A 23,669-nucleotide genomic window follows, 5' to 3' on the forward strand; every position below is an offset into this window, starting at 1 on the left:
ACCCTCATGACAAATTTCATGTCCTATCTAGTGAGCTCCTTAGTTACTTCCTGAAACAATGACTGCTACTTCTTCTTTCTGTTATCATGTATTCATCTGTGTGACAGATGAGACCAGTTTCAATCAAGTTCCTAACATTTTTAGTTTGTTCAAAAACTCTTTACGTCCTTTTCTTTCTGTATTTGTATTAACAGCATAAGCATTTGATTGGGGGTTGAAAGGGAGGCATGTGTGTCCTTAACAGAGCTGTCTTTACCACCTGGCTAAGGCTCACAAAAGCTGCCTGCCTAAATCATGACAACCAGAAAATATGGGGCATTCTTAAGTGCAGTTCTCCCACTTGCTGATGATTTAGGGAATGTAAATTATGTAGCCCTCTCTGAACCAGAAATAAGCAAATAGGGGTCAGCAATCTGAAGTTTCTGTTTGGTTGTTGTTGTTGTTGTTGTTGTTTTAAGACATCTTACGACTGTAGTTGAAGTTGGGCTCAACTGATCCTCCTGCCTTCATGTCTCTAGGGTTCCAGATAGATATTCACTCTCAGGTCTAACCAGCCCTCAGCTTAAACAGTGTGCTTTAAAATTGTACAGGGCTTTCAGTTCCTTCTTTACATTTATTTTAAGATATTCACATAAAAATAATTGTGTGTGTGTGTGTGTGTGTGTGTATGTATGTGTGTGTTTGTAACATACATAAGTGCAGATGTTTTCAGAGGCCAGAAGAAGGCATCGGATCCCCTAGAACTGGAGTTGCAGGCTGCCTACTGTAGGTGCTGGGAACTGAACTCAGGTTCTCTGGAAGAGCAGCTCTTAACTGCTGAGCCATCTCTTCAGCCACCAGTATTTTACTTTTTGGTACAAGTGTGAATGGGATTGTTTCCCTGATTTCTTAGCATGGTTTTTCTGTTTGTTTGTTTTTGTTTTTCGAGACAGGGTTTCTCTGTATTGTTTTGGAGGCTGTCCTGGAACTTGCTCTGTAGACTAGGCTGGCCTCGAACTCACAGAGATCTGCCTGCCCCTGCCTCCCAAGTGCTGGGATTAAAGGTGTGCACCACCAACACCCGGCTCTTAGTATGTTTTTTATTGGTATATAGAAAGCCTACTGATTTTTGTGTGTTAATTTTGTATACCTCTGTTTTACTGAAAGCATTTACCAGTGCTAAGAGTTTTCTTATGGGGCCGTTGTCATCCTTATATATAGAATCATATCATCTGAAGATAAGGATACTTGGACTTTCTCCCTTTCCTATTTGTGTCCAATTTATTTCCTCCTTTTGTCCAAGCTAAGACTTAAAGTGCTATATTTAGTTGAGTGGAGAAAGTGGACACCCTTGCCTTACTCCTAATGTTAGTGGAGATGCTTTGAATCTTCTTCCCTTTTCTGTAAGGTTGGCTATCGGCATGTATTTAGCTTTTATTATGCTGAGATGTTTGTTTTATTCCTAGTCTCTTCAGCAGATTAGGGATGATAAATATTTTGAGTTTTTTCCCTGGGTTTCATCTCGTTTATTCTTGTTGGAGGATATTACTATGTGATCAGTAATTTTAAGAGTTATGCTACCTTGTTTTTTCATGCCTCTTGTATTTTTGTATTGGGACTTATATATTGGGTTCAGGCATTCGTTGGATATTTTTTTAATCACCTACATTCTTCATTGGAAGTATTTGCAGTGTCTAAAAGGGACTAGGATGTAATTGGGTTGTAGTTTTAACTCTTCATACTCATTTCCACAGTGCTGGGCCAGGTTGCATTTCCAGCAGAGTGGACACATCCTCACTACATTTGTTGTCATATACTGACTGCTATTCTGACTGGGGTATGTTGGACTCTCAATGTAGTTTATTTTGCATTTCTCTGATGGTAAGGGTAGTGAATTTGCTGAAGGGTCTTTATGTGATTTTAAGAAATAGATAATTAATAAAACCCAGAATGAATTTTATAGGATTCAACTGATGCCTCTCTCTGAGCACACACTCAATTTGCATTTCTGCAATCTAGAATGAGGGAGCAGAAATGAAAGTAAACCTGGGGTCTCACACTGTAGCTCAGTTGGAGAGCTTTTGCCTGGCGTGCAGGAAGCCCTGGGTTGTGCCATGAGCTCGTCATCCCATCAGCACTCATACGGTAGGTTCGGAGGTTCAGCACCATCACCAGTCTGGGGGTGGGGGAAGAGAGAGAGAGAGAGATTTCACAAAGGTGTTTGACTTAGCAGTAATTTTCATAGTAGTTGCATGTTCCTCCTGTCTTAGCCCCCTGAAGACTGGTTTTGTTACCCAATGTATAGCTTTGAGGGCTTCCCCCTCCCCCGAGAGCTTAAAGGACCCCTGATCATGCCACAGGTGCCTCAGCAATAGCTGTACATTGTGATTTAGGGGTGGGGAAACCTCCGCTTTTTGTTTTGTGGGTTGTTTGTTAAGACAGGTTCTTGCTATGTACTCCCAACTGTTCTAGAAATCACTGTGTACCCAAGGCTGACCTCAAACTTGCGATCCTGGTAGACTCTCAAGTACTGGGATTGATTTGGGGCCATTAGAGCTAGTTTGTCTGCAACTAAATTTAGATTGGAGGGGGGTGCTGTTCCAGTTATTCTTCTTATCCTAAGAATTCTGTCCTTGAAGACAAGACTTACTGGGTACATTATGCAAAGTCTTGGGATGGATAAGGGACACTTATCAAGGCCTAGAATGGCTCATGCTTATAATCCTGGTGCTTAGTGAAGCAGGCTGATTTCTACAAATTCTAGGCTGCTGTGGGCTCCGTACTAGTGCCAGCTACTACATGATGCCCTGTCCTAATGCAAAAAAATGAGGGAGGAGGAGGAAGAAGCAGCAGCAGAACCAAAGGAGGAAAACCTTGATGAAAGGGAGCCTTGCCTGTGTGGGGGTGACAGGGGTTAACTGTAGTTTATGAAAGGGTCCCTTACCTGTATAGAGGTGATAGGGGTTAAGGAGTTGGACTGTGGTTCATTAACCTTTTAACAATTTGTGATACTTCTCAGAGAGAGAACTGCAGTCCTTTAAAAGGTGGCATGCTCCCTTATGTTGAAGATCATGGGTGCCAGCCAGCAAGATGCTTAAACCAGAACCAAAAGAATGAGGTGGCCCTTTCTCTTTTCTAGTGTCTTCTAGCTTCTAACTGCGTATTATGCCTCGGGCTAATAGGCTTATGCCACAACATTGGCACTTCCACCGTTTATTTCAATGTAGTGTGAAAACCTTACCTGAGAGATTGTGTTGTCCCCATTAAAGTCCCCATCAGTCATGACTGGGCGGGTGGCACTCCAGAGGCAGAGACAAATAGAGCTCTGTGAGTTCCAGGCCAGCCAGGGTTACATAGTGAGACTCTGTCCATAACATAAATAAATTGTTAATTGAACAAACAGAAGTCAAAAAACAGCAAACAACCCAAAAATCTCCCAGCAGTCAGGAACATGTACAGGGTGCAGGCTTCTGTCAGCAGGTGGCAGGCTTCTCCTTGCTGGAGATTGCTCCAGAAGCTGAGGCTCGCTGGAGAGGCAAGAGCTGTGTGCCCAGCTACCCCTCTGGGGCTGGTGTTAGCTGCTTTAATTGTTTTCTTAGCTTATATTCATTGTCTGAAGGTCGTGTCCTCTTTTTTAAAGACAGGATTTCACTATGTAGCCTGGCCTTGTCCTCACAGAGATCTGAGTGTGGGGCTGAAGGTGTGACCCACCATGCCTGGCAGGTTTTGTACTGTTATGTAAGCACTGAGAGTTGCTTTGACCTTTAAGCTATAACTTTTTAACAGGTATGGCAACAATTATGGCAGACGTCATTGTCTTTTTGTCATTTTGTTTTATGTGCTGTTTGCATTCTCTCCCCCTCATTTTTTTAATCTACTAGAATAAGAAGGATACAAAATTGTCTTACAGTTGATGAGGGGTTGCTTAATCTGTTAAGTTCCTTCTTGTAAGTAGGTGGAAGTAGATAGTGTGGCTTGAGACGTTCTCTCTACTACTGGTTATCTCCTCTGCCGTGTCACACACATCACAGCGCCTCATCTATATTGCCCCACATGGCCTTCTGTTTGGGAATTTATGTTGGAGACAAAATTAAGAATCCCATAGTCAAAGCCAGTTGTGGTGTGCCCACCAGTAGTTCAAGCTACTTGGGAGGCTAAGATACAGGATCTCATGAGTCAGTGCAGTTGAGAAAACAATCAATGTCATCATCATCATAAACACCTTTGTTTGTTTTTTTGTTTTTCGAGACAGGGTGTTTCTGTATTGTTTTGGAGGCTGTCCTGGAACTGGATTTGTAGACCAGGCTGGCTTTGAACTCACAGAGATCCGCCTGCCTCTGCCTCCCGAGTGCTGGGACTAAAGGCGTGCGCCATCAACACCTGGCAAACACCATATTCTTAAGAGATTTACTTATGTATATGAGTATTATCTATGCATTTGAGTGTTTTGCCTGCATGTGTGTGGGTGCTGGGAACAAAACCCAGGTCCTCTGCAACAGCAACCAGTGCTCATAACCACTGAGCCATTGTTCCAGCCTTCCAGTCACCCTATTCTTATATGCAGCATCCTTAGGAAAAATGATCAGTTAGTACATCTGCCAAGGTCTGTCTTGTCAAACTGTTAACTCTAAAGGAACAAATGTGTCACTAGATGGACTCTTTACAGGAGACAGGGACCAGCTGAGAACTTCTAAGCCTTGTAGGATGTTGAAATGTAAAACTAAAACTTCCTGATGTTAGTTAGCATTAGGGGGAAAAAAAAGACTCGAGTCAGGTATGGTATAGGGCACACCATAATCCCAGCACTTGGGAGGCTAAGGAAGGAGGGCAGTAAATTCAAGACCTGGGCTACATAGTGAAACCCTGTATTTAAAAAAAAGAAAGAAAAAAATACAGAGCAAAGCAAGTGAAAAGACAGGAAGAAAAGGGAGACTACAGTGCTAGAACTGGAAAGCCCTAGAAGGAGAAACTAAATCTCTTTGGGTTGATAGCATGAACTTGGTACCAAGTCCATACTGCATTATTTGCCTAACTCATAAAGCATCTAGCTCGAATTATTAGCATGACTGCCTTTAGCTTAAGTTGAGTCTAGCAGCCTAAACAGGTAATGTTAATGACATAGTCACCACAGAAAATGATAGAAGAAAATCACCTGTGATCCTGTCCTTCATCTCTGATGACATTTATTGTTTTCTCAGTTGCATTGGCTCATGAGATCCTGTATCTTAGCCGTGTTTGTTATGTGTTGTTGCCATTGTGAGGCGTGAAAGTCTTGCTGTGTGGTGAGTTGTCTTTCTTTGCGTTCTCCATTTTGGCGTGTCAGATAGGATACACTGTAGTATGCTTTCTCATCAGGACTGCCAGTCTGCAAATAACGACATGGAGGCTTGTTAATTGTGAAAGCTCAGCCTTAGCTTAGGCTTGTCCCACTAACCCTTATTACTTAAATTAAGCCTTATTTTTAATTAATCTACATTCTACCATGTGCCTTTTACCTCTTTGCTAGTCTGTATGTCCACGCGCTCTGTATCTCCATCCATTGTCCTGTGTGCTGCCTCTGTTACCTTCTTCCTCTCTGCCTGGAAGTCACTCCTGTCTCTCCTGCCTAGCTATTGGCCATTCAGCTTTTATTACACCAGTCACAGCAGTACCTCTTTACACCGTGAATAAATATCCCACAACAGTGCACCAATAGGACAATGTTTACTTAATATGCTCTATACAAAATAGCAATCTGTAGCAGTAGTGTTTCTTTTCAGCAGAGTACAAACTGTGTTGTGGAAAGTCCAAGATAGAAAAATGTTTTCATCTTGTTCTGTGCTGTTATAAGGTGGAGGCAACAATTTGAGAGATGCAAATCCTGAAAACCAGGACATGGTACATTTAACAGGAAGCGTTGGAAGCTTTTTGACTAAGGGAAAAGGTGTAGACTATTAAAGCTTGTTTGAGTTTCTCAAAGGAAGTTTGAAATCTCAAACACTTAATTGAGGTTTGGGGGAAGGTTTTAGTGTCTCTTGAGATGGAGCCCATAGGCTCTTCTCAGCGTGCAGAGGGTAACCCACCAACCAGTTCACCAAGTAGTGAGGCTGGTTGGCCACCAAGTCCCCATAATTGCAAGCATATGTCACCATACCCAGCTTTTTGAAATGGGAGTTCTAGGGACTGAACTCAAGTCCTTGTGTTTTCAAGGCTGACCAAACCCTAAGAAACTTTTTAATGGCAGACTATGAAGTCATGAATTTTGTTTTGATTCAATTAAATAATTGACAGGCTAGAAATCTCCAAGTAGTTACTCAAACACACAAATGGATTCACTTTCTCCCTTGGTAAAGATAACCGTACTTGCTGGTCAGATAAACAAGCATACAGTTAGTCTCAGAGTGGAGAAGATAACCTGGCAGATAGTTAAGTCCTGTCCTGCCTAGAAACATCTGCCCTTTGGCATCTGAATTACTTATCAGTGCTTGCCCTTGGGAGGTATTCGGGTGGTTTCAGCCAGGCTGGTCACAGTGCAGAGATGAAAGTTCACCCCGCTGCTGAAGAGCTGCCTGTGAATTCCAGCTTCTTTCTAGCCCTTCGCAGAAACACTGGAAAGGCTATTTGAGATGAAAGCCAATTGTGTTGCTTGTTTTGTGGTTCTGAGGTTCAAACCCGAGGGAACTTCATGAATACTAGGCATCCCCCAAAACTCTGTTTGTTTATAATTAAAAATTCCCGTATAATACATTTTGATCACTTCTCTCCAACTGTTCTCAGATCCTTCCTGCTTCCCTACCCACTCAACTTTGTTCTTGTTCGTTCTCATTCATATTCTCCCTCTTTTCCTTTCTCTCAATCTCTAAACAAAAAACAAGACACCCCCCCCCCAAAAAAAACCCCACAAAACATCAAAACAAGAAAAAGACCGATAAAACCAAAAAAGGTCATAATGTAAGAAAAGTCTACAAAAATACCATTGAGTTTATTGTGTGTAGGTCATCTGCTCCTGAACATACGCCCTGCCCTGAAGTGACGCTCCATGAGAAAAAAAAATTATTTTCCCTTTGCCAGAGTGTCAGCTCATATGTACATCCGTCCGTCCCATTGGAAGTGTCTTGAAGTTGAGAGTCATTAATCCAGTAATTTCTGTAGCATACTGTTCTGACATTTTTATTAGAGTGGCACAAGCGTGTGTGCATGATTGCTTACAGTAGCACAACATGATTTTAAACAAAAAAAAAACCAACCTTGAAGCTTTTGTACATAACTGGCATAAAGGTAATACATACCTTACTTTCTCCACATCCCATACTGCCTTACTGTGAAGGGAGGGTTGTGTATGGAGTTCTCTCATGCTCCCCAGATTAGATTAGAGTGCTTGTGAAGGCATTTGCGTGCTTTAGTACTGACAGTGCAAACCCTGAACAAATATTACTCAGTCCTTGGGGATTTTTATTTCTATGTCTCAGACAAGATATTGCTGTGGCTGGAACTTGTGACTCTTCTGCCTCTGCTTTGATGGCCTGGGTGTACTGTGAGCACTTGCCTCCCAGTAAGTCTTGGTTTGTTATTCATCCAGATGTTTGTCAACTTTTCTGATAGTGGACAATATTAATGCTATTTGCTGCTGATTCTCACATTTAAACACACCATTTATTTCCCAAGGAAATCATCTCTTTTTTAAAACTTGAGCTATAAAAGTGGACTGTCAGTGCTGCCCTGGGTCCTATCCTGTGTCCTGTTTTAGACTTCCTGTGTTTCCTATACTGAATCTACCGCTGCTACTTAGTAGCTATATACCTTAACTCACTTAGGAAATCGGAGAATAGTACATATGATATGCAGAGTGGTAGCGACATAGAGTGAGGAATGTCCACACATCTAAATCATTTATGCATTCATGTCATTTAGTTAACTTATTTTTTCACTGCTTGGAATCAAACCAGGGCCTCAAGTATTCTGTGTGATCACCCTGTGTACTGAGCCACACCCACACAGAAGCTAGTAAATTTTAACTAATTACAATATTTAGTTTTATTGTTTCTAAGTCAGGGTCTTACTATGAAGCATCAAATGGCCTAGGACAGTGACACTTCTGCCCCCAAGTACTGGAATTATCAGCCTGAAGCACCACACTCAGCAATGACCATTTCTGAGAGCTTTATACATTTTGTTTCATGTGTGTCAGAGTGTATCCACCCTCTTTTGCTGTTTTGTTGTGTTCGTGGTGCTGGGGCTAGAACCCGGGGCTCTGTACGTGCTAAACAGACTGCCACCCAACCCCAGCCCTATCCCCCTGCCTGTCCTGTGTTTTGGAGTTTGGAGTTTATGTTTTGTAACTGTTGCATGTCTGTTTAGTTTTTGAGACAGTGTCTCATGTAGCCTAGGCTGTCCTCCAACTCTTCAGAGGAAGGTGACCTTGGATTCCTAATCCTCTTGCCTCTACCTCCCAAGTGCTCGATATCAGGCCTGTGTCACTGTGCCCAGGTCCTGTGTAAGAATCAACTGGGTGTTGTCATTCTGGCTGCTTTCAGTTTCTTAGTATTACAAACAAATCTACCGTCTATATTTTTGCAACTATATCTTTGGGTACAACCTTATTTCCTTAGGGTAAGTTACTGGACACTAAGTAGTATGTGTAAGGAACATTTATTATCTGCAACTTTCAGTGATATCTGCAAATATTTCTCTAAGAAGGTATAGAAGTGTGACTCCAAAAGTCTTGAGTTAAAAGAGGTAATCTTTAGGTTAGAGTAGTTAGTGATTTTTTTTTGTTTGCTGTCCTTGTGTTTCCATCACCAATTAGATACAATAAGTCTACCTCTTAGATAAATGTCCTCTTATGAACCTTACTAAATTAATTATAATAAGATAGCAGTGGCTGGGGCTGGAGAGGTGGCACAGTCGGTAAAGCCCTTGCCACACAGAACCAGAATCAGGATCCCAGCACCCATGTAAATGCCAGCAGGGTGGTGACCTACCTGGAACCCCAGCACCACGGAGGCACATAACAGGCATGTTCCGGCCAAGCTAGCTAGCTCACCTAGCTGAATTGTCAGGCTCTGGGTTTAAGTGAGAGACTATCTCAATATTGAGGAGGAGAGCAATTGACAGTCCTGCTACTCTGGAGCCTGAGGAGGCATGAAGATCGCTTGAGCCCAGCCTGAGTAACAACATAAAAAACTCTTTTAAAAAACTTGCTATTTCACAAAGTTTAATTATTGAAATGCAGCCTGACATTAAATTCCTCTGAGCAGAGTAGAGACAGCGGATAGAAAAATTATTTACGTGTGTACAGCTTAACCATGCTTCTGACGATAAAGTTTCCCAGAGCCATGTTCGCCCTTATCTTGCAGGCCCTGGTACAGTATTTGCATATTGCCATCCTACTGCTCAATTGAAAAAACTAGACTAGTTTTGTTTTTTTAAAATAAAAACACTGTGTCTCCCTTTTTAATAACAACAAAATCCCTCATACTGTGTTACACAGGCTGACCCACATAGACACCAATTTTCCTGCCTTGGGTCCTTAGTAGCTGAGACTACAGGTGGACACTTACACCAGTATTTTCCAGTTTTATAATAGTTTTCATAGTTTTGGCATGGCTTTATTAAAATTTACCAAAAACTTCTGGAAAAATATAAAGAAAAGAGAAATAAATATAGTAAGGTGGGTACCATTTCAGTCAAGTTTAAGCATACAGTTTGGTGACACTAAATACTTGTATATTGCTGGGTACCATCACCACTACACACCACGCTTCCAACTGTTTTCATTTAAAAACTGGAACTCTGCCAAACAGAGCAACAGCCTCCTATCCCACGACCCTGGCTCCAGCAACCAACTTCATCTTTTGACTTTGCCTTGAAGTCGAGCTTCCACCGGGGGCGTGCACGCCTCACAAGTGCAGTGCGGCCAGAGACAGCAAGGGTGACTCGGGAGTCCCACCAACAGTGCCCTCTTTGGTTGCTGAGTAGTCGCACCTAGTGCCAAGCTACCGGCTCTTAGCCATCATGTTTTCCCAGCTAGTTACGTTCTGTAAACTAACTGGTATCGAGCTGCGAGCCAGCAGGGCTGTCTGTCACCCATAGCATAGTGAAAAGCTGTTCCGCTTGCGTCACAAGGCTGTTTGCATAAGGCTTAGTCAAAGCTTTTGGGAGCCGCCCTCTGCACCTGTGCTATATTAGTGCGGCTCAGACAGGAAGAATTTTCTTTTGCTGCTGCTGCCGTAGCTTCTCCGGTTACCTTCAGAGTAAGTGCTCACTATTCCTGAAGACAAAAGTTTCTTATATGTAACTTACCATTCTTTATCTTACTGAAAGTTTGGCCTCGTAAATATACAGAGTAGGAAGTAAAAGTAGATTAATCTAATGCAGTGGAATGTAAAGTTCTTTGTGGTTTGCAAAGGTGTAAGTGTGTAAAGCTTCGGGCTGTCTTGGGCTCAATAACTAACTTTTACAGGCTGATTCTAAACATCTGTTACTTGAACATGTGAGTAGTAGACAAGTGGAGAGCAACTCATTCAGTTGCTACATGACTTAATGTTGCACACAGCCATGTGAGTTCATAATGGCTGGTAATAAAGATGAATTTTTATACCTGTGAGCTTTACCCAGGATATTATAGATTGGAGTTACACTAATATATATTATGAATTGATAAAAGCTAGTTTCCTAATGTAACACCTTGGATATTGACAAATTAAGATTCAGACATGTAAGGACTGGGCATATAGCTCAGTGGTAGACCGTTTGCCTAACATGTATGTCTCCTCCAAAAATACATCCTTAAAACACAGAGTGTATGTATCACAGTAAAGTCTAGAATACTTATGGCTATGTCAGATCTCTCTGAAGACAGGGTCTTATAATACATCCTATGCTGGTCTCTAACCTCCTGAGTGCTTCCTGTAGGGAGGTGCCACCAAGCCTGGCCCTGCATCGTATAGCTTCTTAAAATTCGACCACACGGCAGACTGTTGTGTGAGCAGCTTGCTTAGTGTTACTGGATACTGTTGTTACCTGTGCTGATGTTCTAGGAGAAAGGACCCAACAGGAAGAATTCAGAGTATGTTCTGGGTCAGCTGCACAATTTCCATGTGCCTTGGTTTGCTCTCTTGAAAATTGCTGTTGGGTAATAGAACTGACATGGAGGGTAGGCTGGAGCTTGCAAACTGTTTTCATGATTATCCATAAATCCCTGACTTATTTTCCCATTTAAGGAAATTGGCATACATTGCCCACACCGAAATAGACAGTCTGCGAGTTTCTTTTCCTGTTCCCTCCTACGCCTTCAGCTGTTCAGTTTCAGTTTTGTTTACTGTGTGTATCGAGAGTATTTCACTTTCCAGTCTGGGTATGTTTATTTCTGTCTAGGGAGAATTACTCAAATGCAACAAAGAAATTATTACAATCCCCATTAAAAGTGAGTTTATAGTTTATATTTCCATATTATAATCACCCTACAAAATTTGACACCATAATATACCAAACTTAAGAGAGACAGTATTGGTTAGTTGAGAGAGGTGCAATTAAAAATACAATGAATTTACCAGGAGCAGTTAGGACTGTTGCCAGAGCCCCTTTCATACTATACTGAGATTTACCTTTTCTTGTGTAAGAGATACAACACATTGCATTATGTATAATTTCATTACCTTACCAGTGTAATTTTCATGTTTCTGCAAGCATGAAAACTAAAGCAGAGTTGCCACTTAAAAGCTATGTTAATTTATTTTTTTTCTACTTTCCTATGAGCCAGAGTGAAACAAGCCTTTAGAGATACTCAGTTTACACTCCAAATCTTTAAAGTCTGTTTTAGAGCAAGTAAAATGCTTATGTAGACAGCTTACCCATCTTATAGATTTAAAAAACGATAGCCTCAGAATGACAGACAGTAACTAAATTCTTACATGACAAACTCAAAGGAAGGTCTTACCTCTTGCTTCATTCTTTAGCCTTGTTCTACACCTTCTTGTGTTAAATGCTTAGAAACCTTAAGCTCGTACTGAAAGTCCACAAAGGAATTGTTTTCTAGTCTGCAAATTGTTCTAGTTCGTATTTGAAGATTCCAGATGTAAAGAGTTTACAACTTCCTTCGAAGAGAGTTCAGAGTTCAAGGGGAGAGCGTTCTATTTTTGAATGTCTTTTCCAGCAGCTCTTCCCCTGAAGCATCTGCCACAGAGGACTGTTGGCAGAACAAGCTGGAACTTTATATATGCCAGGTATAGGCTTACAAGACTGTTGGTTAAAAATACTCTGCTCTGATGTCTGGTATCTTCTTTCTGAGAGTCCCGGAATGCTGACAACCATGTCTCTGTGTGTGTTTACACTTTTATAACAATAAAGGTCTCAAAGTGAGGTTTGGGCACTGCACTCGTATTCAGACAGGTTTGGTTCGATGAGTGGAGGTTAAATTTGGTCACATTGGTAAGCACTGGGAGGAAGGAAAGCTCCTGGGTTGACATTAGCAGAGCATATGTGAATGACTAAAAGCCAGCAGCTGCTGAGTATGACAGTTGTCTGTCTATAATCCCAGTATTTGGAGCAGTAAGGCGAAAGAATTGCCACTAGTTTGGAGGCAACCGACACTATGTGTAGGTCAGTTGGGAAGGGCCTGATGTGGGTGCTGGAAACGGAACTCCGTCCTCGGCAAGAGTGTGCACATTCTTAATGGCTGAAGTGTCTCTTGAGCACCCATGGACACTTTTGTTAGTGCTTTTATTTCTGTTCTTATGGCATGCTGAAGATCAAGGCCAGGACTACATTCTAGGCAAGTCCTCTACCACTGAGCAACATCACCAGCCCCTAAGTAGCTGTTTTAAAACACAGTTTTGATTCTTAAATTTTACCTTACCTGGAGTAAGGTAAAAATAAAGTCATTATGGGAAAAAAATAGAGATTTATACGATAGAGCAAAACCAGAAAAATAATAAGCGATATTTTCTCTAATTTAAAGGATATAAAGTTTACCCAGCAGCCTCCTAAACAATGTTCATTTCATTTGACAAACACATTGTGTACCAGCTTTGTCCCAAACACAACACGTATTTATACACACAGAAGGATTTAACTTGGAAGAAAATCTATCGGGGAGGAGAAGGGCTCCCTCAAACTCACCTCTGGCTGAGGAGCTCCACGGTTGATGGCTGCTGGAGGAGGCCACCTGTCTCTAGACATTTGACCACTGGTGGGTTCCCACCCTCTAGTGGATGACCTCACGCACATATACATGGAAAACACTAATTAAACACAGTGGGGTGAATCGCTTTTGAAAAAAAGGAAGGAAAAATACTTTCGTATATTATGTTTCTTCTTTTATTTTAATTCCTATGTAGATTTGGTTCTACCAACACAGGCTTTGTGTAGAGAAAGTGTTGATAAAATATACTTGCAAAGCCAATAATTCCACAGCAGAAGGAGGTTGAGGTAGGAGGTTACCCAGGAGCTCAAGGCAAACTTAGACTACAGAGGTCTTTCTTTTCTAAACAAATCTTGCTGTGAAGTCTATTATTGCAAATGTATAGTCCATGTTATCTCTATTCAAACCTGTTAGTACTATTTTAGTTCTTAGAAGAGAGCTTCTAATTCTTGATACAGTATTTTCATTCTAAAACTTTACTTAATAGAGGAAATCTTTGCTGAGCAAGCCGCCTGCAATTCCTAGGTGTTTAAATCATACTGTCTTTAGTCATTAGCATACATTAAGAGCCTCAAATGTCAGTGTGTCACATATACCCTTTTTCCCCCTTTCTTGCTGTGACATCACCTGGGGAAATCCAGAAGATTGGATAACCAAGCGATGACTAATCAGGAGTCTGCTGTCCATTTGAAAATGGTGTGTATGCAAGTGCTTCCTGCTCCACCAGTGAACGGTGAATCTTCTCTAGTTTCTTCTCTCTAACTGTACAGCTGTGGGACTGGGCTTTTCTATAGGACTTTCTTCATGGTGCTTAGCACACAAATGATAAAATCTCAAGTACCTACTGAATTAACTCTCAAATATCTTTGAAATTACTTTGCTTGAAATAGAATACATTTTATAGTTCTTCTTAACGTAAAATGATGGCTAGGTTCTGGTGAGTTTGTTGTTGCTGTTGTTTTCTTTTACTCGTATTTATTTTTTTCAACATGGAGTCTTACTGTATGTGCATGTCAGGGATGTGAGATCCTCCTGTCTCGGCCTCAAGAGGAGTAATGCTAAGATTACAGATATGTGCCACCATGCCTAGCATTGCATATGCCTTACTCCTTTCCTGTGTGTTTACATGTGTGGCTTGGATTTTGTTCTTTGAGACTGGGTCTCTGTGACTCGGGCTGGTTGAACTCACCTTTTAGTCAGTGATGACCTTGAGCCCTGCTTCTGCTTCTGTCTCCTGAGGCAGAGATTACAGGCCTACTCTACCACAGCCAGATTCCCATTCTTTTGGTAGTCCTTGGCACTATCATTTAAGCCATTCAGAATAAAATATTTTAAGTGTAGTTTAAAGTGACAAGCAGAAGTTTCAGTGAGTGAGGGCTTTTGCCATGAAACATGGCACTTGAGTTCAATCTCCAGAACCCACGTTGCTTAAGGGGAAAAAACTGATTCCTAAAAGTTGTCCTCTAACCTACACACACACACACACACACACACACACACACACACACACATGACTGGATGGGTGGATGGGTGGGTGTGTGAGCTAGGCAGGGCAAGCAAGCAGACATAAAAAAGAACTGAAGAAAAAGAAAGGGTGTAAAATGGCTGGGAACATAGATCAGTTGGTAGAGTACTTATGTATCCTTCAAGAAGTTCTCAGTTCAGTCCCCAGCACCACATAAAACCCAAATGTGGTGGTCTACACTTGTAACCCCATTGCTGGGGAGCTGGAAACAGATAGATCAGGAATTCAAGGTCATTCTTGGCTACATAGTTAGTTTGAAGCCAGCTGGGCTAGTGAGACTATTATGTAAATAAATGGTGTGAAACTACCAACCTTCTGTGTGACAAAGGTGAGTGATGTTCCTGAAAACGCCCAGGAAGCAGCTGAGGTCAGGGAAGGAGCAAGTCTCTATACATTGAAGAAAACTGCCATCAGCTTTCCACATTCCCCATGATAAATTTCCTTGCAGCCAGGCGTAGTAGTGTGTACCTGGAGTCCCAGTTTTCTGAAGACTGACACAGAGGGTTTCCACACATTGAAGGCCAGCTTAAGCTACCCAGGGTGTACCAGGCCAGCCAGGGCTACGCAGTAAAACCTCGTCTTTAAAGAATAATTAAAAGAAAATAAATAAGTAAATAATCTTTTGTTCTTTACTTAACTAGTACATAAAACCATAAAAATGTACATTTTAACAAACCCTGTAATGGCTGATTCAGTATACATCAGTTTAAACTGTGTATTTCAGCCACGGAGTGTGGTATATCTATAAATCATTTTTGTCTGTCTGTGTTACGTCCTTTCTTTTGCTGGGATTGAACCCAGGTTTTTATAGATGTTAGGTGAGGACTCTACACATGAGCCATAGCTGTTATGATATGCGGCAGTCGGGGGACCTTGACAGAGTCTATGGCAGGTGAAGGACAAACACACCATGTGGGAAGTTTCCTGGGGAAAGGAAAGGGAGCCGGGAGAGAGGGGAGAGACAGAGACCTGCCCGCCCCTTCAGAAGAACAGCCTGGAGAGAGAGAGTGGGAGTGGAAGAGAGCCAGGGTACTTCTTGCCATGAACACGGGTGCACTCTGCCAGGTCCCCAAGGGGTGGGGCCAAGGTGTGCCAGGATACTAACAGTAGCCACTGCCCCGTTTCTTACCCATGTCCTCCTCCCTTGTGTGTCCTCATCTCCTTGCTGTAACCAGTCTACCTCCAGAGCCACCTGAGTGCTGGCTGATTGTCTACTTGGAGTGATGGTTACGTGTTCTCGGAGTCACAGGCAAGAGTGATGCTCCAGCCATTGGTTCTTTCTGGTGTGTAATGATTCAGGAAAAGAAATGTGAAAGTTCTGAAGCAATTCGAGTTTTCAGTGTGCTTGTTACTAAAGAATGAATAAGAGGCGAACGCCCATAATTGATGATTTAACAAAAAAGAAAAATGTTTTATAACTCACCAGATATAAAATGTAGGCAAAGACCTGATTACAACTAGGGTGGTTGATGGGCGCCACCAAGTGGTCTTAGCTAATATTCTTGATTTTTTTTTTTTTTTTTTTAAACACGAGTTCACTGTGTAGCCCTTACTGTCGTGGAACTGGGTCTGTAAACCAGGTGAGCCTTGATCTCAGAGATCCAATGCCTCTGCCTCCCACGTGCTGTGGGATTAAAGGTGTGAAGCACTGTGTCAGTTGAACCTTGAGAATATGGCTTGCTTGAAGGAAGGTATATATTCAATATAAAAAAATGCTCCATTTCTAGATGAAAATACTGTGGCAACATAATCCTTTGTTTATCCTCACTATAATGAGTTTTTTTAAGATTTTAAAAAAATTAATTATGGCTAGGCAGTGGTAGCGCAAGCCTTTTTAATCCCAGCACTCGGGAGGTAGAGGCAGGTGGATCTCTGTGAGTTCGAGGCCAGTCTGGTCTACAGAATGAGTGCCAGGATAGGCTGCAAAGCTACACAGAAACCTTGTCTCAAAAAAGCCAAAAAAAAATTAATTATATATGTAAGTGCATGCACAGAGGCCAAAAGATGGTTTAAATCCCCTGAAAGGCTCACAAACAGTTAGGAGCCATCCAACATGGCTCCTGGGAACACTGACCCCTTTCACCAGCTCCAGTGGCTTTGTTATTGAGTCCAGTATATGCCCTTCAGCTAAACTTTTTATAAGGGAGCTGCAGAAGGGTCCTCCAAGCAGCAGTGGTCCTTAATGGAAGTCCTTAGATTAGGTCCTTAACTCAGCAGGCACATCAGTACACATCATAGGTAGTCTCCAGCAGATTTCACAAAATAGACACACAGTGTTTATCATGTCCATTGAGGCTTGGGGCAGGTGGAGGCCAGAGATCAATATTGGACACCCTCCTCTATTGCTCCTGCTTACTCTTTTGACAGGGGTCTCTCACTGAGTCTGAAACCTCTGGTTCTACTGAGCTTGCTGATGAACAAGCCCAGGGATTCTAGCTCATAGAGTTCGGCAGGTACTTTATGGACTGAGCCATCCCCCCCCCGCTTCTTAAGACTCATGAGGTCTGATTATGTTAAAGGATGGTAGTGTCAAGGTTTGGTACATTGCAGGTGGTCCTATCATTGTCTGAAGGTACAGTTTTTAAAGCAAAGTGTGTAAGGGCTATAGATCTTGTAGAACTCATGCATCTGAGAATCCCTGCACTTGATTCCCAGCATCTTACCTTCCCCTACAAAAGGGAGCGGGGGACCCAGATTAAATCTAGGTATTTCACAGACAGTATGTGAATGTATTTCCCTTTCCTGTATACCTCTGTTGTTATCTTCCAATTTTTGGGAAATGTTCTGACCTTTTGATTGGGGGGTATTAGTGTTGCCTTTTTGTGTTTGGGGGAGACGGGGGAGTTTTTGTTTGTTTAGTTAATTGGTTTGGTTTTTCAAGATAGGGTTTCTCTGTGTAGCCCTGGATATCCTGGAACTCGCTTTGTAGACCAGGCTGACCTCAAACTCACAGAGATTCTCCAGCCTCCGCCTCCCTCGTACTGGAATTAAAGGTGTGCACCACCACTACCTGGCTTGTTGCCTTTTAAATTCTAGTGTATATGTAAGAACACCTTGGAACCTTATAGACTTAATCTGTTCAGATTGTCTTAAAATAAAAACCTAAGTCTAGCATCTTCTATGAACTATGTTATTATTGGTGGTCACAATGGAAAGAAAGCTGGCCATGCTCTACACACTGTGGAGAGACATAACTTGACATATTACTTGCTTACTGTTAATCAAAACAGAATTCCAGAGGATACTGAAGTTTGTGATAGTTATTTCTTCTAAGGAACCTTTTGCTTCTGCTGTATATCAGAATGTGAAATTATCATGATTCCCTGTGCCACCTCCAAGACATTGTTGTGCAAGCACCATGTCTTCCTGAAGTTAATACTCCTCTGTCGGTTCCCTTCCACTCATGATAGAGTTCAAGCAAGAAATGGCACCCAATATAAAATTGAACAGCCCAATAATCTTCGTAAATCCCAGGTACTTTCTAGTAGTTATCTTACCTTGAAAGACATGTTCTTAGGCTGAGAAAAATTAACGTATTATCTGGGCTACAGTACATGGAGACAACTCCATGACCTTAAAACAACTTTGCGGTTTTAGAGATATTTTAATTATCTATTTCTATTTCTATGTGCATTGGTGTTTTGCCTGCATGTATGTCTGTGTGAGGGTGTTGGAGCCTGGAATTACAGACAGTTGTAAGCTGCCATGTGGGTACTGGGAATTAAACCTAGGACCTCTGGAAGAGCAGTGCTCTTAACCACTGAGTCATCTCTCCAGCCCAATATTTTAATTATCTGTTACAAAAACTTATAAGAATAATTATATGATATTTTTCTGCTCAGAAATACTTTAAAACATAAATATGAATACAAATGAAATCCTTGTTTTAATCCTCGATGCTGGTTTTAGTTAGGGTTACTATTGCTGTGACCAAACGCCATAACCAGAAGCAACTTGGAAAGGAGAGTTTATTTCACTCACAGTTCCATAGAACAGTTCATCATTGAAAGCAGTGAGGACAGGAACCTGGAGGCAGGAGCTGATGCAGAGGTTGTAGATAGCTGCTGCTTGCTGACTTGCTCCTCAGGGCTTGCACAGCTGCTTTCGTGTAGAATCCAGGACCACCAGCCCAGGGGTGGACCACTCACAAAGGAATGGGCCCTCCCCATCAGTCACTACTTAAGAAAATGCCTTACAGGCTTGCCTACAGCCTGATCGTATGGAGGCATTTTCTTAATTAGGGCTCCCTCCTCTCAGATGACTTCAGCTTGTGTCAAATTGACAAAACTATCCAGCACAAAGCTTATCTTCCATAGTTTGGTATGCTATTTGTGTATAACCTATGTGCTATGTTTACTTTCTCACATACTTTATTTATAAAGTTTTAATTAATTTTTAAAACAGACCAATTTATGTTGTCAAGGTTGACCCTCAAATTTCTGGGCTCAAGTGATCCTTCTGCTTGAGTAGGAAGTGCCCTGGTGTGTGATTTTATTTATTTATTTATTTTTGCTTTGCTTTGCTTTCCAAGACAAAATGTGGATCTGGCTGTCCTAAAACAGCTATATAGACCACACTAGCCTTGAACTCAGAGATCTACCTGCTTCTGCCTCCCAAGTGGTGGAGTAAAAGGTGGGCAACACCACACACAAATTAAATCTTAAGCAAAAAAATTCCTTAGAAGAAATAAGTCTTATCACAAAATTCAAATAGTCTAGGATTCTATTTTGATTAATGGCAAGCAGGTTTTTATGTTCTATAAATTCTGGGAAGCTCATTACCTGTATAGTTACATAAGAAAATTATACATTCTAGTAAAAGTAAGTGAACCATAGATGTAGGGTTTTTCTTTTGTTAGGTTTCTTTGTGTAAGATATGCTCTTGCAACTGTCCTTAAACATATGATCCTCCTGCCTCAGCAATCCAGTTGCTGGGATTATAGATTTGTGCCTCCACACTATGTAATTTTATCTTTATTTTCTAGATGGAAACTAGTTATGTGTTTTAAATTTTTTGTGTATATAAATGGTAATTTTATATGGTGATTTTTTTTTAAAATAATGCCTCAGCATTTTTATATTTTTTAATACAAGCATCTTGGTAGTGAATGAACTGGGGAAAGTGAGTAAAAGTAATTTATTTCTATTCACTTTTTAGATGCCAGAATTTCAGAAAAACTCAGTTCGCATCAAGAACCCTACAAGAGTAGAAGAAATTATCTGTGGTCTCATTAAAGGGGGAGCTGCCAAACTTCAGGTGATTTTAACTTTTAAAACATTGATGCAGATTCACAATGACAGCTGCTGGGAGAGGGAAAGGCAAGTCTTCCCAGTGGAAGGTTCTGGGTCTGTCAACCACACTCCAGGGCAGCCACACCCAGGAGTAGTAGACAGTACAAGACAGGCTCCACATTCAGGTGGAGTTTGGTATTTTTGTCTTTTTTAGTTTCTTTGATCTGGTTTTTTTGATGAGAAAACACAAGCCTGGAGGTAGGAGAGGTCTCCGGAGACTGAGGAGGGAAGATTGCAATCAAAGTGTAGTGTATAAAAATTGAAGCCAACTGAAAAGTTGAAACACACTCATCTGTCTGCGGTTAGTGATGGAGTACGGCCGGGCATGGATAAAGCCATGGGTCCAATCCCTAGCAAATGTATTAACATCCTGTTCTGACAAAACCTTAGTAATGTTTTTTTTGGGGGGGAGAAGGGGGTTGCCTATACTCTGGGAGTGTAAAATCTAAAATCTCTTACCTAGAGTTGGTCTAAATACATGGAATACTCTTTTGAAAACAAAAAAGAAAATAGCCTTGAGACAGAGACATCACATAAGCCATGATCGAGCAAGCTGGAGATTAAGCCCAAGACCTTGCTGTGCTAATCGCTAATTCTCCCATTGAGTTTTGCCAGACCTCTCACGTGGGTCTTTTTTTAGTACTAAGTTCTAAGGTAACTAATACTATATACATAGATGTAAACCATTTCAGGAGTCATACTTAATACAGTTTCAAGTTATTCCATATTTTAATTAACTGAGTCATTGCCAAATTAAATTGTAACTTTATGCGGACAGAGTCGAGTTTCACACGTTTTTCTCTCTGTTAGTCTGGGATTTTTATATGTTGCTGCTGTGTACTGGATTTCTGTTTGCTTCCAACTCCCAAGATCATGGGCATGTATCGTCCCCGGAAGTAGAGAATTACATAATAAATATGAAGGAACTGAAGAAGTTATTTAGTCCAACTTCATTACAAGAATTCCTTTGCTATTTGAACTGCCCAAGTACTAATTTATTATCTCTTTTAAATGGTATCCAGAGCAGGGCCACAGAAGGCAGTGAGACCCCATCTCAGCAATATGGAAGACCAGAACCGACTCTTGGAAGATGTCCTCTATACTCATATACTCCCCACCCACCCCCACACACACACACCCACACACACACACCAAGCAGAGTGTGCTTACACGCACAATTTTTTTATTGAAAAAACAATCACTCAAATCAGTGTGTTGCTGTGTTAGATGAGGGACTTCCCAGGAACCTCAATGAGAAGACTCCAGGATGTATATTTGTTTAACATAGTGAGTGTATGATTGTAATGGGCTATTTACATTTTGCCTTCTCCTTTTCTCACAGATAATAACAGACTTTGATATGACACTAAGCAGGTTTTCCTACAATGGGAAAAGATGCCCAACATGTCATAGTAAGTGTGATACTCTTAAGTAAATGAATGTAATTGTAAACACTTATCAGTGAGATGACTGGGTTTTTGTTGTTGTTGTTATTATTGTTTTCGATTTCTCTTTTTGATATTAAAAGTGAAGGAACTTGGTTTTTTTTGTTATGTTTTGAGGAATTGCTTTTACTCACTTAGATGAATAGCTATTTTTATGTGTGCTTTTGGAAGTAAAGGGAATGGATGAAGACTTAAAAATATTTCTCATTGTGTATAGTCTATATATTACCCAAGAAACACTTGAAAAGGTTTTAAATTTTGCAATAACCTAAAAAATTACACTTATCAAATGTTGTTCATTCGTTAGGTTTTCTATTGCTGTTATAAACACCATGACCAAAAGCAACACAGGGAGGAAAATTTTGTTTTGCTTGCAGTTGCAGCCCAATGTAGGGGGAAGCCAAGACAGGAACTCGGGCAGAAACCAGAGGCAGCGGCTCAAACAGAGACTATGGAGTGATGTTGTTTACTAGCTTGCTGTTTTAATGCTTGCTCAGCCTGCCTTCCTACACAGCCAGGGATGGAACCACCCACAGTGAGCTGGCCCTTTCCATGCCAACCATCAGTCAAGAAATGCCCACAGACTTGCTCACAGGCCAATCTGATGGATGCATTTTCTCAACTGTGGTTCCTTCTTCCTAGGTGACCTAGCCTGTGTTGGAGTTGCCAAAAAACCAGCAGGCATGCCAGGGCCTAAGGATGTAGCTCAGTTCAGTAGTAGGGCACTGGCCTAGCATGTATAAAGTTCTGACACTGATCTCTGACAGCACAGAATGAAATTGTCTATAATGACAGCAGCTTGACAGGCAACTAAAAACAATTTAACACTAGTAAAATAGTATAAATTCTCTTCCACTACATACTAGAGATTGTACAACCATTGTGAGTAGTACTTATGGAGCTTAATTCTATGAAAAATACAGAGCATCACATGAAATGAAAAGAACTCAAAACCATAGATTTGATCTTAATTTTACCTAATTCACTAGTAATAAGGTAAAACTTAGAGAGGAAATATTTTACGTAAGTATTATCCTTAAGAAAATGGTATCTTTTGTGGCTGGGGATGTCCTCAGTAGTGGTATCCTTATGAGCATGAGACCCTGGGTTCAGTCTCAGAGATACCATAAACCAGGTGTAGACAGTTTATGCTTATGATCCCAGCAATGGGGCAGTAGATGCAAAAGGATCCAAAATTCAAAACCAGCCTGGGCTACGTGAGACCTTATGTCCTAGTTTGTTTTCTGTTGTTTCTATAAAACAGACCAAAACCGCCGGGCGTTGGTGGCGCACGCCTTTAATCCCAGCACTCGGGAGGCAGAGGCAGGCGGATCTCTGTGAGTTCGAGGCCAGGCTGGACCAACAGCCTCCAAAACAGAGAAACCCTGTCTCGTAAAACCAAAAAAAAAAAAAAAAAAAAAAAAAAAACAGACCAAAACCAGTGTGAGGAAATTGGCTTCCAGGGGTCAGTCCGTCCCTGAGGGAAACCATGCCAGGAACTGTAACAGAAACCGTGGAGGCGTACTGGCTTGCTCAGCTTGCTTTCTTATACTACCCAAGACTGCCGGGAGGGTAGACTTACCCACGTGACTGAGCCTTTTCAAAGCAATTACTGATCAAGCAAAATGCCCCACAGGTCACAGGCCAGTCTGTTGGGTGCAGTTCCTTAATTGTTGGTCCCTCTTCCCAGGTGGCTAGTTTGTCATGTTAACAAAAACTAGCCAGTACACCCTGTCTGAACAGAAAGAAAAGGGAAATGATATATTTCTAGATGGAAGATGAGAATGGAAACACACAGTTGGCTGTTTGAAGATCTTGGACTGTCTAGCGCAGTGCTATAGGTGAAGAATTACTAAATCTCAGGTTTTGAAACCATTACCTCCTGTGGCAATGCCATTTGATTTTTACAACACCGAAGCCACTTGCAATAACCACAGGAATTGACTTGGCTTTTAAAAATAAAAGAAGCGACTTATCTTTCTAGTTTTGGATGTGAGCCTCGCCTTTAATGACTGAGTCATCTCTCCAGCCCTCAACTCATCTTTGTTAGTGGTAGCACCAACCAGAGTATTTCTTTAATGCCTATGCTGTGCACGCTCTCTCTGTAGATATCATTGACAACTGTAAACTTGTCACTGACGAATGTCGAAGAAAGGTAAGTATCAAGTCATTTCAAACGCATAGTTAACCCTTCATTGCCTCAGATGATTAGTTTTATTTAGACAGGAATGTATGCCAAAAGCTAGGCATGATGACATACACATATAATCCCAGACTAGAGTCCTGAGGGGAGATGATTTCAAGTTTAG

At 41.3% G+C, this 23,669-nt stretch overlaps 1 protein-coding gene and 1 long non-coding RNA gene across 6 annotated transcripts in view; one reads left to right on the plus strand and one right to left on the minus strand.

Moving 5' to 3' along the window:
- The window catches only part of Nt5c3a (5'-nucleotidase, cytosolic IIIA), a 38,792-nt gene that overhangs the window by 9,661 nt on the left and 5,462 nt on the right, over positions 1 to 23,669 (plus strand). The window contains exons 1-5 of one of the 5 annotated variants that reach the window (XM_005087412.4): positions 10,134 to 10,211; positions 13,741 to 13,795; positions 19,782 to 19,880; positions 21,258 to 21,327; positions 23,469 to 23,515. In XM_005087412.4, coding sequence (XP_005087469.1) covers positions 13,760 to 13,795; positions 19,782 to 19,880; positions 21,258 to 21,327; positions 23,469 to 23,515 — 252 coding nt within the window. In that variant the 5' untranslated portion in view covers positions 10,134 to 10,211; positions 13,741 to 13,759. The other 4 variants (XM_013126232.3, XM_021223764.2, XM_013126234.3 and 1 more) reach the window with 4 other exon arrangements.
- Positions 1,919 to 12,427, minus strand: LOC110339576. The gene is made up of 3 exons (XR_002381627.2): positions 11,897 to 12,427; positions 5,132 to 5,344; positions 1,919 to 2,155 (listed from the first exon to the last, which is right to left on the minus strand). It is a non-coding gene; the product is annotated as an uncharacterized LOC110339576 (long non-coding RNA).

Source organism: Mesocricetus auratus, unplaced genomic scaffold, assembly GCF_017639785.1.
Source record: "Mesocricetus auratus isolate SY011 unplaced genomic scaffold, BCM_Maur_2.0 Super-Scaffold_100676, whole genome shotgun sequence".
In the NCBI taxonomy this organism is placed as follows: domain Eukaryota; kingdom Metazoa; phylum Chordata; class Mammalia; order Rodentia; family Cricetidae; genus Mesocricetus; species Mesocricetus auratus.